Source organism: Carassius carassius, chromosome 42 (assembly GCF_963082965.1).
Source record: "Carassius carassius chromosome 42, fCarCar2.1, whole genome shotgun sequence".
Taxonomy (NCBI): domain Eukaryota; kingdom Metazoa; phylum Chordata; class Actinopteri; order Cypriniformes; family Cyprinidae; genus Carassius; species Carassius carassius.
The window spans coordinates 15,432,110-15,448,439 of NC_081796.1; the positions used below are offsets into that span (position 1 = coordinate 15,432,110).

Here is a 16,330-nt window from a genome sequence, read left to right on the forward strand (position 1 = left end):
AATATAATATATATGGCTGCTAAAAATTCAGCTTTGCCATTACATATATAAATTACATTTTAAAATAAAATAGAAAACTGTTACTTTGAAATACAGACATTTTTCACAATATTAATGTACTTTTACTCTATTATTATTTTCCTCTATTATGATCAAATGAATACAGACCCCCCCCCCCCCCAAAAAAAAACAAAACAAAAACAAATTAACTGTATTGTTTTATTTTTTATGGCATTATGTAAATCATTATTTTTGATTGATTAGCATTTTGCATAATATATGGCAACCTTAACCTCAAATAATTTTTACATACAGTATCTGGGGTTTGTAAGAATTTTTTAATTTTTTTATTAACACTTTTTTTAACATGGACAATCAATCAAAGGTTAAAGTACTTTTACATAGATTTTGATTATTACAATTTTTAATGTTACTTTTTTGGGGGGGGGCAGTTAAAATGTAATTATGACAAGGGACGAATCATTCTAACTAAAACATAATATGATGAATATGTAAATTAGATAAAATTAAATAATTAATTGTGGGTATTTCATAAAACAATATACCAAAATAATACATAGGTAGTGAGTTTCAGGTCTACACTAAGTGATATTTTTAAGTTAGCCATCGAGTAAGTTATTTCCATTATTTGAGTGGATTGTTCATGCATTGTATGGATTTCTGAGGCATGTAAAATCAATTTGCATTTATCAGCTTCCATTAACAGTGTAAATTGCAAAATGATACAACAAATGAAAGCTTTAGCATAAGTTCTGCCAGGAAGACTCAATTGTTAGCGTCACCTATTACCTTCTCAATTGTCCAATCACGTTCTAATGATAGAAGTATAAAAAGAACCTGTGCTTACACTTGTCTGAGTTTGCAGATGCTGAACGCTTCACTCACCACCACCCACCCCTCCACCACCAAGATGGGCTCCTCCCTCACAAATAAAAAGCTCTTCTCTGCATCTCCCTTACCACCGCAGGATGTTCTTCCCCTCCAACCACCCCACCACCACCAGGATGGTCCCTCCTAAAACCTCACGGGGGTCGGCTGCGCCCCTGCCTTCATCTTCAGGCAGGAAATACCGAATCCGTACCCTCGGACAGCTATTTACGGATGGGGCCTACGCCAAATACAACCATATAGCTTGCTGGGTCTTAAATAAATGGATGAATTGTTACAATATCTTCTCCGAGTCTTTCTGGTAGAACTGTATTTGTTCTACATGGACAAAGCAGATGAGAATATGCGTTCAGTATTATCTGTCATGTACATAATCACCAAGGGGATGCCTGTAGTATGTAGCATCTACTACAATCATGTGTGTGCGTCTGTGTCTAAATTACAGTCTGCATGTGGAATTAATTCAATTCTCTCAATGCACCCTGCTGGGGACTGATTACTACAGTAATGCATGAGTATGTGTGCTATGTTTGGCCAGTTGCTCTTCCACTCCTCCTGTCTCTCTCTCTCTCCACTGCCAATCCCCTTCACCTCCATCACGAATGCATTCATCCGTCCTCGCCCGATCAACAAGGTCAGAGCACTGAATTCATTCTCATTCTGTGCTTCATCTCCACTGCAGGTTAGCTTATCTAACTCCCATTCTTTCCCTCTATGCACCCTGAGAAGGGCTATCTCTATTCCTTTTCTGCACATCTTATTTATTTTCACTCAACAGTCAGTGCATTTCCGTATCTGAAGAGAAACCGAGTGGCGAAAAAGGTCCCCCCAAAAAGTAATTTTGTATTTTTTAATATTTTCCTGTTAGAAAAATCTGCCTAGGAACATGGTAACTGGTTATTAGCTGGTTCTGGCTTGTTTAAGATGTCATTAATAGGTTCAAGCTATGGCCCACTAGGTCACTAGATCATTACCTAGTGTAAGCTGGTTTAAGACAGCATTTCGTTGGTTTATACCGGTCATAAAATGGTGTACGCTGGGTTAAGGTGGTCATTAGCTGGTTTAAAATGGTCATTAGTTGGATTAAACTGGTTTAAGATGATCAGTGCCAAGAGTAAGCTGATTTAAGATGGCCATTAACTGGTTTAAGATAGTCATTTGTTGGTTTAGGAAGGTCATTAGCTTGGTTAAGATTGTCATCAGTTGGTGTAAGCTGGTTTAAGGTGGTCATTAGCTGGTGCAAGCTGGTTATTAGTTGCTTTAATATGGTTATTAGTTGGTTTAAGGTGGTCATTAGCTGGTGCAATCTGGTTATTAGTTGCTTTAATATGGTCATTAGTTGGTATAAGCAACTCATTAGCTAGTGCATGCTGATCAGTAGTTGGTGTAGGCTACAATAGCAGGTAGCTAGTTTGTTACAGGTATGGCTGTCAAATTAAAAAGTTAAGATGATGATGAATATTACTATTAGTAGAAATATTAGTATTTTAATATTGAATATTAAATAATAAGAAACTAAAAATGTACACGATTAGACTTGCCCATCTGACTAAAACTTGAATTTCTTAACAAGAGATTTCAACAGTTTTTAGATAGTCCTTATTGCAGGTCCAGCACGTCAGTTTAATCCAGCTAATGACCATCTTAGAGCAGTAAAAAAAAAAAATATATCATGTTCCAAAACACAACTACAATTTTAATCTGGATTTTCCGGCAGGGTGGGAATACTGTTTATTTATTCCACCCTATGCCCTCATAAACAAGCGTTTGGAGATGGCATCATGACTTTATCGGCATCTGTGATCACCAGCACGAAATGATGAAGGAATATGAGCGGTTTAACCAGCAAGGAGCAAATGTGGATGAAACACTTTCTGACAGGAAAATCACTGCAGCCAAACCCCTCTCTGCTCCTCACGAGTAGTAAAACAGCTTGAGGAATGATACGTTTCTAAAGCTACCAGGCTTCATTCATATTTTTCATAAACAGAAACATTCAGAAGAGCTGGATGTCAGGTTTATTTACCCTATCATTATTTCAATGGAAGAATTAAAAACAGAAAAAAGTCTACTATGCTTAAGCTTTATCCATCTCAAGGATTAAATTTTTTATGGAAGGTTTAAAGAAGGTTATGGTTTTAAAAATAATCAATAGTAAAGATGGTTCTTCTAGTCTGGGTTTAAATGACATATGATTACATCACTGCAATGAGATAACTGAGTGTAATACTTCTCAAACCAATTTATGGGGACGTTAATTGAAATTTGTTATCAACATCAATTTGGCAACACTTAATATAACGAAAGTAATGAATTTGTCAAGGCTACATTCCATTTCAGAAAACAGCATGTCGATAGTTCATAGAATTTTTTTCCCTTGCTAGTCAAATTACAATATAATAAAAGGCTAGATTGAAATAAAAATGTAAAAGGAATACTAATGATCTGAAGCGAGTGGAATAACAACATGCAATTAATTTACAGACATGACCTATACTGCTGACGCTCACCCTGTGAGCCACATTCAGATTTCAGGACGTTTTGACCACACTGGAGACATCTGCTCCAAATATACATCCACTCATCTGGTAAGCTCTTCTGTTTAAATCCATAATTTGCAATGACTGATAACTTTCAAACAAATGAAAATCCAGCAAAGCTGTCCCTGTAAACTGATTAAATAAAATAACTTATCTTTTAACCACAACACCAGTACTAAGAAAGTTAACCACATTACATGTATATTTGGTATTCAGTAAATACTGTTGGTTTTGTGAAGTAGCACCAGGACAACTCCAAAATACCAAGTAAATGTAACCAGGATCCAAAATTAATTAAATTAATTTTGATTCAGTTCAGTTTAATTCAACTTAGCTAACAACTGCCAAGCAGTGTTGGGTATGTTACTTTAAATAAGAAATTAATTACTAATTACATAATCAATATTGCATTTAACTTACTTTTGTAATTACTCAGTCTGAAAAGTAATTTAATTAATAAGTAACTTATTCTAATCTTTAATTACTTCTTAAAAAACTTCTTATAAACCTAGATGCATAGAAAATAGAAATGACACTCTTAATTCTTTCAGTTTAACATGGAATGGTTTAGCCTTTAGCTTTAAAACAACTGTAATACTTAAGCAGATAAAAAAATTAACCTTTGGATAAATAATAGAAATACTCAGCAAAATATCAGAAAAACAAAAAACCTAAAAAAAGTTAAACAAGTTCTAAGTAACTTTTACAAACATGCCTTAGAAGAAAAAATTACTGGTGTGGATCTTGAGATAATACTTGAGATAATATTTTAAGGTATGTCATATATCACACGGTTCTTCTCAGGTAAATTCTGGCTTACAGCATGTCTTCTTCCAAAATCGATGAAAAGTAGATGAATTTTGATTTTACCACAATGTTTTGCTGTTATTGTCAGTAAACACAAATAAAAGCAGACCCTTTACAGATTCTATTGACATCTTAATCTTATCTGTATCGGAGTATTTTAGGGTCTTTTCTCTGTCATCAGAAAAAACTGCAAATGAAAATGCTGGGGTGCAGAGATACTGCATTCCATTTTACCTTTAGATGATAAATGTATATTTCAAATTCTAAAACTACTTATAGTATGCAAGTACTTTATAAGTAACTGTAATTAAATTACTTACAAATTACCTTAATTACTTTACTTTTTTCAGTGGATAAGTTACTTACAGTAGTAATGCGTTACACCCAATACTGTTGGACAAAAAAGTTAATTCCATTGTTTACTGATATTTACTAGATTATACTGATGTGAAATGTGACAGTGCAGAGTTAACTTACAGTACGGGCACCCAAAGATCTCGAACCTGAGGCCGATCCGTCCCTCTTCACTCCAGTCTAAAGGAATGATGCGCAAATAACGGGCCACAATCAGGTTTTGCAGGTCATGCCGGACCACACTCTCTGTATTGGAGTTACCTGCAAACGCCTGCAAGACAGATGAGAAATAAGTTACTTGACTTGTTTTAACTTCTAACTATGGAAGCCAGTTTCCGTCACTGAATAAAAAAATAAAACCAGTTAATAGTGACTTTTTATCTCATAAGTCTGACTTTTTTTTCCCCTCACAATTGCAAGTTCATATATGGTTATTCTGACCTTTTCTCAGAATTGTGAGATATAAACTCTGACTTGCAAGAAAGAATGTCATAATTGCTAGATAAAAACTGGCAATTCAGATTTTTTTTTACATTTTTTTTAATAACTTTTATTTATCAATTGCAAAAGACAAACATGAAGTGTCTACAAGAATACAATGTCTTTTTTTTTTCTTTTTATGAACTTAAGCTCCCCCCTCCCCAAACCCATAATTCACTTACACATAAAAAAAGAAAAAAAAAAATACAAATAAAATAAAACACAAAAAATATATAAAAACCTTTATATGTACTCATATATACATTTTATATACACCTATACCTATACAGTAATAATTCAAGATATCAATGTAAGTTGCTAGTGTTAATCATTAACTGTACAAAGTAAATATCAAACACTTGCTGCCTACTCCTCGGACATCAAATCGAGTTATCTGTTATGTTGGAATGTCTCAGGGTGAACAGATCAAAAGCAGGGGACTTCAGACTTTTTTCTTGTTATTGCAAATTCACATCTCGCAATTCTGACCTTATAAAATACGACTGTGAATTTTGCAAGCACTTCAATATCTAAAACCATAAACACTTTCAATAATTACTTATTATTACAATAATAATAAACAGTTCGTGTCTACAGTCTACTACTGTGAAGCAGTTTTGTCTCATATCTGGTCTATTGTGGTTTTCAGAGATCTTCATAAATCTCTCTAATGTCCTGTGTCAGAAGCTTTAATCACCAGAAAAAAAAAAAAAAAAAAAATGAGGCGGCATGTAAGTGGAATCAAGTTGCATGTCTCTATGGTTCACGTTAACCCTACGCAGCTTCTTTTTTTACGCAGAGCAAGAAATTGATGCAGTCGCCCATTGAGTGGTGGGAACTTCAGTCGCCAGACAGACCATGTGGAATTGGTGATAAGGAGCTCAAGGCCACCAAACTAGAGCGATGTGGATTACAAAACTTGCACTTCCCCTCTAAGTAAACCACCATTATGTGAACTTTATTGTACACGCGGGGATTTCTTGTGAGGAACATGCTGAACATGTCAATATTGGAGGCTCCATACGATGGTCTGACTTTAATGTTTGAAGTGCTGATTACTGTGCTCTGCAGTGGCCAACTGGGGAGTGTTCACTTCGTTTTACATTGCGAAGAGAGGAAGTCTAGTTGTTGTGAGGTTTCAGGCTACAGTGTTTTATTGGTGGACCTCTTGGGAACAATGAGTAGGTTATTACGCAGAACAGTGGTTTTCATACTCGGCTCCACTAGGGGGCGGCACAAAGAGAATATTTTTACAACAATGTTTTGGTAATTTTTAACCATTTTTAAAACATAGTGCAAAATTTACTTTATATAATTTAAATAACAAAAATATTGACATGATTATATAAATAAAAAAAACAATAAAATGTTTCTAAACATTTCTTAGAATTAAATCTGAAGGATCATGTGACACTGAAGATAACATAATATTAAGCTTTTATTTATTTATTTATTTATTTATTTATCTATTTATTTATCTATCTAATAAATGTAGCCTTGGTGAACAGAACTTTCAAAAGTGTTAAAACATCTAAATTATTCCAAACTTTTGACTGTATTCGGATTTACTTAAAATAAAAATAAAAAATGTTTCTCTAATACTGTAATATTTTATTTGAAATAAATAAATGGATTAGCACGTCTCAGAAATAAATAAAATACAAAATACTCAATCCCAATAATGACACTGTGTATCAAATGTTTTTGTTCTCACTATTATTGCATCCAGCTGCCGCTGATCACTGCGTAAGTATAAGAAGGCAGCAGGTGCAATGCATTCCAGCTTTTCGCTTCGGAGCCGAGCATTAGTATCGCTCTGCTCAACTGTGTCTGCTGTGAACTACGAGTTCAGCACGCTCTCGGAAGCTTCGTGTGTTGGCGAGACGGCGTTCCTGTGTCGAGTGGATTGCACACTTCAGGCTGCACTACCCCTGTCGTGTTGCAAGCGGCCAATTACCCTGTGCGCCTCAGCATTAAAAGAGCATTTCCTAAAGAGCAAATTTCTCTAAAAGAGCTTCACGGGTGCGTCTTTGTAAAGACGACGGATCGTCCTTATAAGGATGCCGTTTCACCCGTGCGTTTCTGGGTGCAGTCGTTACCTGGCAATGGGTGATGGTCACGATCGCTGCCTCACGTGTCTGGGCGTCGAGCACGCTGAGGTGGCTTTTGTGGATGAGTCATGTTCTCACTGTGGGAATATGACCATCTCGGAGCTGGGAACCAGGCTCCGCTACCTTCAGAGGGGCGGAGTCCCGTTGCCGCGGCCGTGATCTGGGGCTCGTTCTGGCGGCCGACAGACGAGATCCACTTCCGGCAGTAGCGCGGGTGGTTTGAGGGTCACAGTGGTGGCAAACCCCGCAGGGAACCAACCCTCTGGGGACAACCACTCCTCTTGCACCTCCGATCCAATGGAGCAACCCACGGAATGGAGCATACCAGCGGTATCCAGTGGGACTCCCCCCAACCAGATGTCGATCTCAGTATCGGAGGGAGAGCTGTTGGATGACAATTTGGCTGCGCTACCGCCCTACTTTCATGTGTCCATCCTTCCGCGCCACAGACCTTTTCTGCGGTTTGCGTTCGAAGGACTGGCATATCAGTACAAGGTCCTGCCCTTCGGGCTGTCCCTGTCTCCCTGTGTCTTCACGAAAGTCACGGAGGCAGCTGGGAAAAGAGCAAACTCTCGCCATGGCAGAGGATCTCTTTTCTCGGTATGGAGTTGGATTCGGTCGAACAGACAGCACGCCTCACAGAGGAACGTGCGCGGTCAGTGCTAGCCTGCTTGAATACGTTCAAGAGCAGGACAGCAGTCCCACTGAAACTCTTTCAGAGGCTCCTGGGGCATATGACAGCCATGGCGGCACTTACACCGCTCGACCTATTACATATGAGACTGCTCCAGCACTGGCTTTATGGCCGAGTCCCGAGGTGGGCGTGGAAGCGCGGCACTCACCGGGTCCAAGTTACACCGGCCTGTTGCCAAACCATCACTCCGTGGTCAGATCTTGCATTTCTCCGGGCAGGGGTGCCCCTAGAGCAGATCTCCAGGCAGGCTGTGGTTTACACGGATGCCTCCACCACCGACTGGGGGGCCACGTACAATGGGTATGCAGTCTCAGGGGTTTGGACGGGCCCGCAGCTGCAGTGGCACATCAATTGCCTAGAGTTGTTAGCAGCGCACCTTGCCTTGAACCCTCTCAAAGGACTCTTACGAGGCAAGCATGTGCTTGTCCGAATGGACAACACTGCGACCGTTGCATACATCAACCGATAAGGTGGTCTGCACTCTTGTCGCATGTCGCAACTTGCCCGCCACCTCCTCCTTTGGAGTCAGAAGGTTCTGAGGTCACTTCGTGCCGTTCACATTCCAGGCCTGCTCAATTGTACAGCCGATGAGCTGTCTCGAGCAATGCTCCCGGGAAAATGGCGACTCCATCCCCTGACAGTCTAGCTGATTTGGAGACGGTTCGGAGCCTCTCAGGTAGACCTGTTTGCTTCTCCAGAGACCTCTCACTGCCAGTTGTTTTACTCCCTGACCGAGGGAACTCTCGGCACTGACGCACTGGCACACAGCTGGCCGCGGGATCTACACAAGTATGCGTTTCCCCCAGTGAGCCTTATCGCACAGACACTGTGCAAAGTCCGGGAGGACGACGAGCAAGTCTTGCTAGTAGTGCCATATTGGCCTACTCGGACCTAGTTCCCCAAACTGGTGCTCCTCTCGACAGCCCCTCCTTGGCCGGTTCCTCTGAGGAGGGATTTACTGACTCAGAGATGGGGCACCATTTGGCACCCATGTCCAGACCTTTGGAAACTCCATGTGTGGTCCCTGGACGGGACGCGGAGGTTCTAGGTGACCTACCCCAAGAGGTAGTGAACACCATCACTTCGGCAAGAGGACCGTCTACGAGACACGCTTACGCCTTGAAGTGGAACCTGTTCATTGAGTGGTGTTCTTCTCGCCGAGAAGACCCCCAAAGATGCCCAATTGCGGTCGTGCTATCCTTTCTGCAGCAAGGGCTGGAGCGAAGGCTGTCTCCCTCCACCCTCAAAGTCCAGGTTGCCGCTATTGCTGCGTACCATGACCCCGCGAATGGGAAGTCTCTGGGTAAGCATGACCTCATCGTCAGGTTCCTTAGAGGGGCCAGGAGGTTAAATCCTTCCCGGCCCCCCTTCATACCCCCTTGGGACCTGACTCTAGTGCTTAAATCACTACAGCACTTAAATCACTTGCATTCAGTTGAGCTAAAGTTTCTTTCATTGAAAACTCTGCTCCTTCTTGCACTGGCCTCCATCAAGAGGGTAGGGGACCTGCATGCATTTTCGGTCGACGGTTCGTGCCTAGAGTTTAGGTAATACTGAGGCCGCGGAACGCGGCGGAACGTCCGGCGCCAGACCTTCATGATGAATCCGTGAGAACCATGGAAGGGTGGGTTCCATACTGAGACCTAAGCGGTACTCGTATGTGTATAGTCGTGTTTCCCCGGCAGACTTCTGCCTTCCCAAACGGGTTTTTAATCACCTCAAATTTATCCGTATACTCCTAAACGGATGCCTTATGTGTATTTGCCTCTGAGACCTCCTTCCGGAAGGATGGGGCTTCCGCAGTGTCCCGGTTCCAAGTGGACCGGGTACGTTTTCCCAGTGTTATCCAATCTCACCCAGTGAGGTAGTGCTTTGACAGCGGTGAGTGGAGTTACTTGTTCTTGACGTGGCGTCGAGAGTGACCGACTGAAAGGGAACGCCAAGTCCCGTCGCCATGGTTGCTGTACCACCGCTGAGCTGCCAGGTCCCTGGCTCGGCTCCTCAGCGATAAACTGGAATGCATTGCACCTGCTGCCTTCTTATACTCAAGCAGTGATCAGCGGCAGCTGGATGCAATAATTGCATGCCAATGTGCATTGGCTCGTTTAGTTTACACTCGAAGTAGATTGGTCTATCGAAGCGATATCCCATATTCGTCGGTCACCGACGTGGCGTCTACGTTCCCTCCTTCAGGGAATGAGGGTTACCATACGTAACCGAGACGTTACTTCACCAGCCAAAATCCATGCTAAAAGTTCTGCCTTCATGACCTGAATGACTCAATTCTGTCACAGTTAATTCCAAATCCAGACCTTAAACAGTCGGCGAGTGAGTAATTAGTTAGCCAAATGTGAAGTCACCCTCAGAGCTTTGCTGCATGGCATGTTGTTTAATCAAGCTCCTTCACAAAGGCCTGACAGAGATAGAGTCTGTCTTTAATTAGTGGAGAGTCCGGGTTTAGGCAGGAAGCCATCTGTAACTATCATAAGTGGCACATTCACTGGTTTTCCATGGTATAATTAAAGTTGCTTTTACTTATTTTGTGTCAAAGCTCCAGGGTCTCTTCTTTCTTTAACATCTTTGAGCAGCCATCCTCTATTCGTAAATTTCTTACTCTGAGAATACCAGAAAGATGCTCTTCTGAACTTTTCTGTTGTAGAAATAAAGCCACCAGTCTAGAAGACAAACAGTCTGGGATCATTACAGCTGCAAATTAAGTTAAGCGTACAAGAATAAAACAGGTTGATCTAAAAACAATTAATCAGACATTGAAGCGCTCTAACCATCATAACAAAATTAAAACATGCTGATTGTTGTTCAAGATTGATGATTTTCTTGTTGTACACGTAAAATTGTTAGATGCGTGTGTCAGATTTGGGTGGGAGTTTTTATACACCAGTTAAAACCCTTTTTCTTCAGACAGATTAATATATAGCTGTGGAATAATGGAAAAATTGTGGACGGCTGCCAAATAAAACATTAAGGTTCTGCAGATGTTGTCACTGTTGTTTTATGAAGCTGTTTTTTTGTTATATCAAGAAATCTATTGATTTTGTAATATTCTACCCTATATGAGGGACCACAAAATCTTTCCTGGTAACCTTTCATACTGAAAATCATCAGAACAATCCATTAAAGCTAAGTACATGACCAAAGCAATCTGAGAAGGTCCTAAATCAAAATTACAGTGAATCACGCAGCTGTCACGCATTGTGATCTAATGCATTAATCTGTTTGGAGTTCATATCACATTTGAATGGCTTATTATTATGCCAATAGAGCTGCACACTTTGTTGTGATCTCAGCTGATAAATTAAGTTCTGTCAAATTCCACATTGTACTTACATATATTACACTGCTGTTCTCACCTTGCAGACTAATATTTAAATAATAAATAAAATATATAATATAAATAAAAAATAAAAATAATTCTTATATATAATAATATAATAATAATATATATATATATATATATATATAGTACAGACCAAAAGTTTGGACACACCTTCTCATGCAAAGAGTTTTCTTTATTTTCATGACTATGAAAATTGTACAGTCACACTGAAGGCATCAAGGGCTATTTGACCATGATGGGGTGCTGCGCCAGATGACCTGGCCTCCACAGTCACCGGACCTGAACCCAATCCAGATGGTTTAGGGGTGAGCTGGACCGCAGACAGAAGGCAAAAGGGCCAACAAGTGCTAAGCATCTCTCGGGGAACTCCTTCAAGACTGTTGGAAGACCATTTCAGGTGACTACCTCTTGAAGCTCATCAAGAGAATGCCAAGAGTGTACAAAGCAGTAATCAAAGCAAAAGGTGGCTACTTTGAAGAACCTAGAATATGACATATTTTCATTTTTTTCACACTTTTTTGTTATGTATATAATTCCATATATAATTCCACATGTGTTAATTAATAGTTTTGATGCCTTCAGTGTGAATCTACAATTTTCATAGTCATGAAAATAAAGAAAACTCTTTGAATGAGAAGGTGTGTCCAAACTTTAGGTCTGTACTATATATATATATATATATATATATATATATATATATATATATATAATAAAAAAATAAAAAATAATACACACACACACACACACACACTTTTATTTTATTAATATTTAATGTATTTCATATCTTAAAATATTAAATATTGAAAATATTTCAAAAGAATCTTCTACTACTAATAAAATACATTAAATATAAATATGTTTTTCATATGTGAATCGTGGTTGTAAGTGTAAAATATAAATAATTAAATAAAAATAAAAGTAACAGCCAATAATGTTTTCATTTTTTTATATATAATACTTTTTAATATTTTTGTTTCACCTACGGTATAAATGGATCTATATACAGTACATAGAAATTTAGAGATGCTTTCCTCTTTTTGCATTTCATATAATTTTTGCATGTAGATTCTTTCACATCGCTAAAAAATACTTTGGTTAGTCAGTATGATGCTGAAAAACCAATTTCAGCATCATACTGATTTAAGAAGAAAAAAAAAAGAAAAAAAGATTTTACTTTGATGTCAAGGCACCTAAGTGATGAGCATTCGTGATTCATTGCAGAGACATGCATTTAAAACCTACTACATAATTGCAGCCTTGCTTAAATGATTTATGGACATTTGAATGCTTTTATGTGAAATTGCAACCACATTTTACAGTGTAATCAGCGGGACACTCGCCGATGTATCTTGCTGCCAGCAGAGTGAAAGCAAAATGTGATCCAGTATTTAAAGAACCATTATCCTCCATCTGAGGGCATTTGACACTCTCATACTTTTCTTGCCACTTGGGGTTGTCTTGACAGATGAGGTGAAGACAACTTTTCTCTCAGAGACCAAAAGCACAGCCGTATGCATAAGTGTGAAGGGCTGACAGGGGCAGCAAGCTCAGTGACACTCTGAATCAGGGTAGTTTATCGTCGAGAGACTCACTCAGGAGTAGAGTTAGAGGAAGAAACTGACATGTGTATATACGTAAGCCTCCTCAATTCACAGCTGAAGCAGAGTAAAAGTGGGAATGAGCTAATGCTGGACAGGGTAGAAAAATGGCACTGAAAGTCCAACAATGGTTACTTTCAATTGCTTGGTAACACAAATTGCTAATCATCCAATCACATAGCATGCAATGCATTTAAGCATCTAGATGTGGTGAAGATAACTTGCTGAAGTTCAAACCGAGTATCAGAATGGGGAAGAAAGGGGATTTAACTGACTTTGAACGTGGGACGGTTGTTGGTGCCAGGCGGGCTGGTCTGAGTATTTCAAAAACTGCTGATCTACTGGGATTTTCACACACAACCATCTCTAGGGTTTACAGAGGATGGTCCCAAAAAGAGAAAATATCCAGTGAGCGGCAGTTGTGTGGATGAAAATGCCTTGTTGATGTCAGAGGTCAGAGGAGAATGGGCAGACTGGTTAGAGATGATAAAAAAGGCAACACTAACTCAAATAACCAATCGTTACAACCAAGGTATGCAGAGTACCATCTCTGAGCATACAACACGACGAACCCTGAAGCAGATGGCCACAATGGGTGCCGGTCCTGTCAGCTAAGAACAGGAAACGGAGGCTACAATTCGCACAGGCTCACAAAAATTGGCCAATAGAAGATTGGAAAAACGTTGCCTGGTATGATGAGTCTTGATTTCTGCTATGACATTCAGAAGGCAGGGTCAGAATTTGGCATAAAGAACATGAAAGCATGGATCCATCTCGCTCGTCTCAACGGTTCAGGCTGCTGCTGGTGGTGTAATGGTGTGGCGGATATTTTCTTGGCACACTTCCCTTAGTACCAATTGAGCATAGTTTAAATGCCACAGCCTACCTGAGTATTGCTGCTGACCTTGTCCATCCCTTTATGACTACAGTGTACCCATCTTCTGATGGCTACTTCCAGCTGGACAATGCACCATGTCACAAGCTCATCTCAAACTGGTTGAGAAACAAGCAGAAAAAGAAAATAAAGAATTCCGAAAGTGCAGTAGGTGTTGCGAAAGCTAGACAGAAAATACCAGCAATTTTTCACGCCTATAAGACCCAGTGACGTCGAAAGCGACCTCTTATGCTGCGTTCACACCAAACGCGAATAGAGCATCTGGAGCGAATGATTTCAATGTTAAGTCAATGTAAAGACACATTGTCTCGCAGCGAGGTAGACGCAAATTCACCTCATTTGCGCATCTAGCTACAGGAGATTATGAGTTATGAAAAGGACCATTGTAAGCTGACAGCTACTGGCTTTTGTGGTGGAAAATTGGCAGTAATACCCCCACCTTGCACAGCTGTACCTGAGTGTCCCTGGGACACCAGTGCGGTCGGAGCGCGTCTTCTCAACAACTGGACATATAGTGAATAAAAAACGCTCTGCTCTGGACCCTGAAAATATTGATCGACTTGTTTTCCTGTCCAATAAATTCGTAATGGCCCTAGCCTTTTTGCACTTTTCATTATGCCTGCCTAGTGCCGCCTAGCCTAAGTGTCGGTTACGTTCAATAAAAAAAAACACACATGGCTTGTTCACAAGTCCATTTAAAGTTTCATTTTTTGAACAGTTGTTTGAAATGGATTGAATCATTATTTAAAATAATCTTGGAGATTTTTTAATTGTCTAAATCATAAATGCAGCCGGGTTGAAGCCTGCAGTGATGTTTTTCTTGTGTTATGGCAGCCATCCCCTCTGCATATATATTTTTTCGAGAATGTTGCACTCCTGTTGCTGTTTGTTATTCTGCACGAAACGTCATGCCAATAAATAAGAAATATTGCTGACTTGTGCGTTTCCAGCGCTCTCTTTACGTTTGTCCATTATTTTTTAGGATACTTTGATGAATAAAAAGTAAAAAAAAAAAAAGAAGCTACTGTATGTTTTTAAAATATAAATATTTTGTAATAACAATATACACTACTGGTCAGTAATTTGGGGTCAGTAATTTTTTTTTAAAATAAAATCAATACTTTTATTCAGCAAGGATGTGTTGATAAATGTGATAGTAAAGAAAATATATTATTAGAATATATATTATTAGAATTTTTTATTTTTATTTTGAATAAATGCAGTTCTTTTTAACCTTTTATTCATCAAATATATTAGACAGCAGAACTGTTTCCAACACTCATAATAAATCAGAATATTAGAATGATTTCTAAATGATCATGTGATAGACTGGATGTTACATGTGACACTGAAGGCTGGAGTAATGATGCTGAAAATTCAGCTTTGCATCACAGTCATAAATTATTTTTTTAAAGTATATTGAAATAGAAAACTATGATTTTAAGTTGTAATAATATTTCACAATATTACTGTTTTTTCTGTATTTTTGATCAAATAAATGCAGGCTTGATGAACAGAAGAAACTTCTTTCAAAAACGTTAAAAATAGTAATGTTTCCAAACTTTTGGTCTGTACTGTATATAAATATATATATATATATATATATATATATATATATATATATATATATAAAGAAGCACAAAGTCACTTTTACGGAGTTTTAAATTAAATGTTCCCTCCTGGTGGAATGACATACCTACTGTAACTCAATTCGAGCAGCTGAGTCCTTAGCCATCTTCAAGAATCGGCTTAAAACCATCTCTTCCATCTTTATTTGAGCCTTTAACTTTAACACTCACTATTCATTTTTCTATTCTTAAAAAAAAAATCTAACTATCTATATATATAAAGACCTCTAGCTTGCTCTATTCTTTTTCTATTCTATCTTTTTTATTTTTATTTATTATATTATTTAAAAGCCCTTGCTACGTGTACTGTGTTAAGCTAACTGAGACTTGTTATAGCACTTATATATAATTGCTCTTTTTGTTGTTTTTGATTGCTTCCACTGTCCTCATTTGTAAGTTGCTTTGGATAAAAGTGTCTGCTAAATGAATAAATGTAAATGTAAATCCAGGCTTGATCAGCATAAGAGACTTGGACTTCATTAACTATGATAGTTTCATGAAATAGTAAGAGTTGTATCAATATACATAAATACCAGTGAATTGAACACTACTTATGATTAATGCGACTTTTGGTGCTGTACGGTTTAGTGGAGTGGACCACAATATTATTATTGCTATTTGTCTGAGAGGGGCACTTTTGATTAATTTTGAAAAAGGGTAAGGGGCTCGAACACCCAAAGATCCAGTCTGTCACATATGCTTACATTCAGATTCAGAGCAATGTCCTGTTAAACCTTATTCAACTCCACTTATTAAGATCAAAAGTACCACATTGTATGAGTTTTTTGAATTCCACTCAGATCTTGAAAGGATGGTGAATTGGGCTGCACAGTATGCCATTATTGGGAAGACCTTGAAGATCTCAGCATGGAAAGAAAACAAATTAAGGGGAAATTGGCCTTATCAGAAGTTAAATGAATGTGCTACACACATATGAAACAAAAGTTTGTGAAGTTGAA

The 16,330-nt window shown here is 38.7% G+C and overlaps 1 protein-coding gene across 1 annotated transcript in view; it reads right to left on the bottom strand.

The window, feature by feature from the left end:
* Positions 1 to 16,330, bottom strand: part of LOC132123913 (contactin-associated protein-like 2) — a 394,838-nt gene that overhangs the window by 189,703 nt on the left and 188,805 nt on the right. The window contains exons 4-5 of the mRNA XM_059534600.1: positions 4,739 to 4,881; positions 3,401 to 3,420 (exon numbers count right to left, since the gene is read on the bottom strand). Of these exons, the coding sequence (XP_059390583.1) occupies positions 3,401 to 3,420; positions 4,739 to 4,881 (163 nt within the window). The remainder of the gene's footprint in view (positions 1 to 3,400; positions 3,421 to 4,738; positions 4,882 to 16,330) is intronic.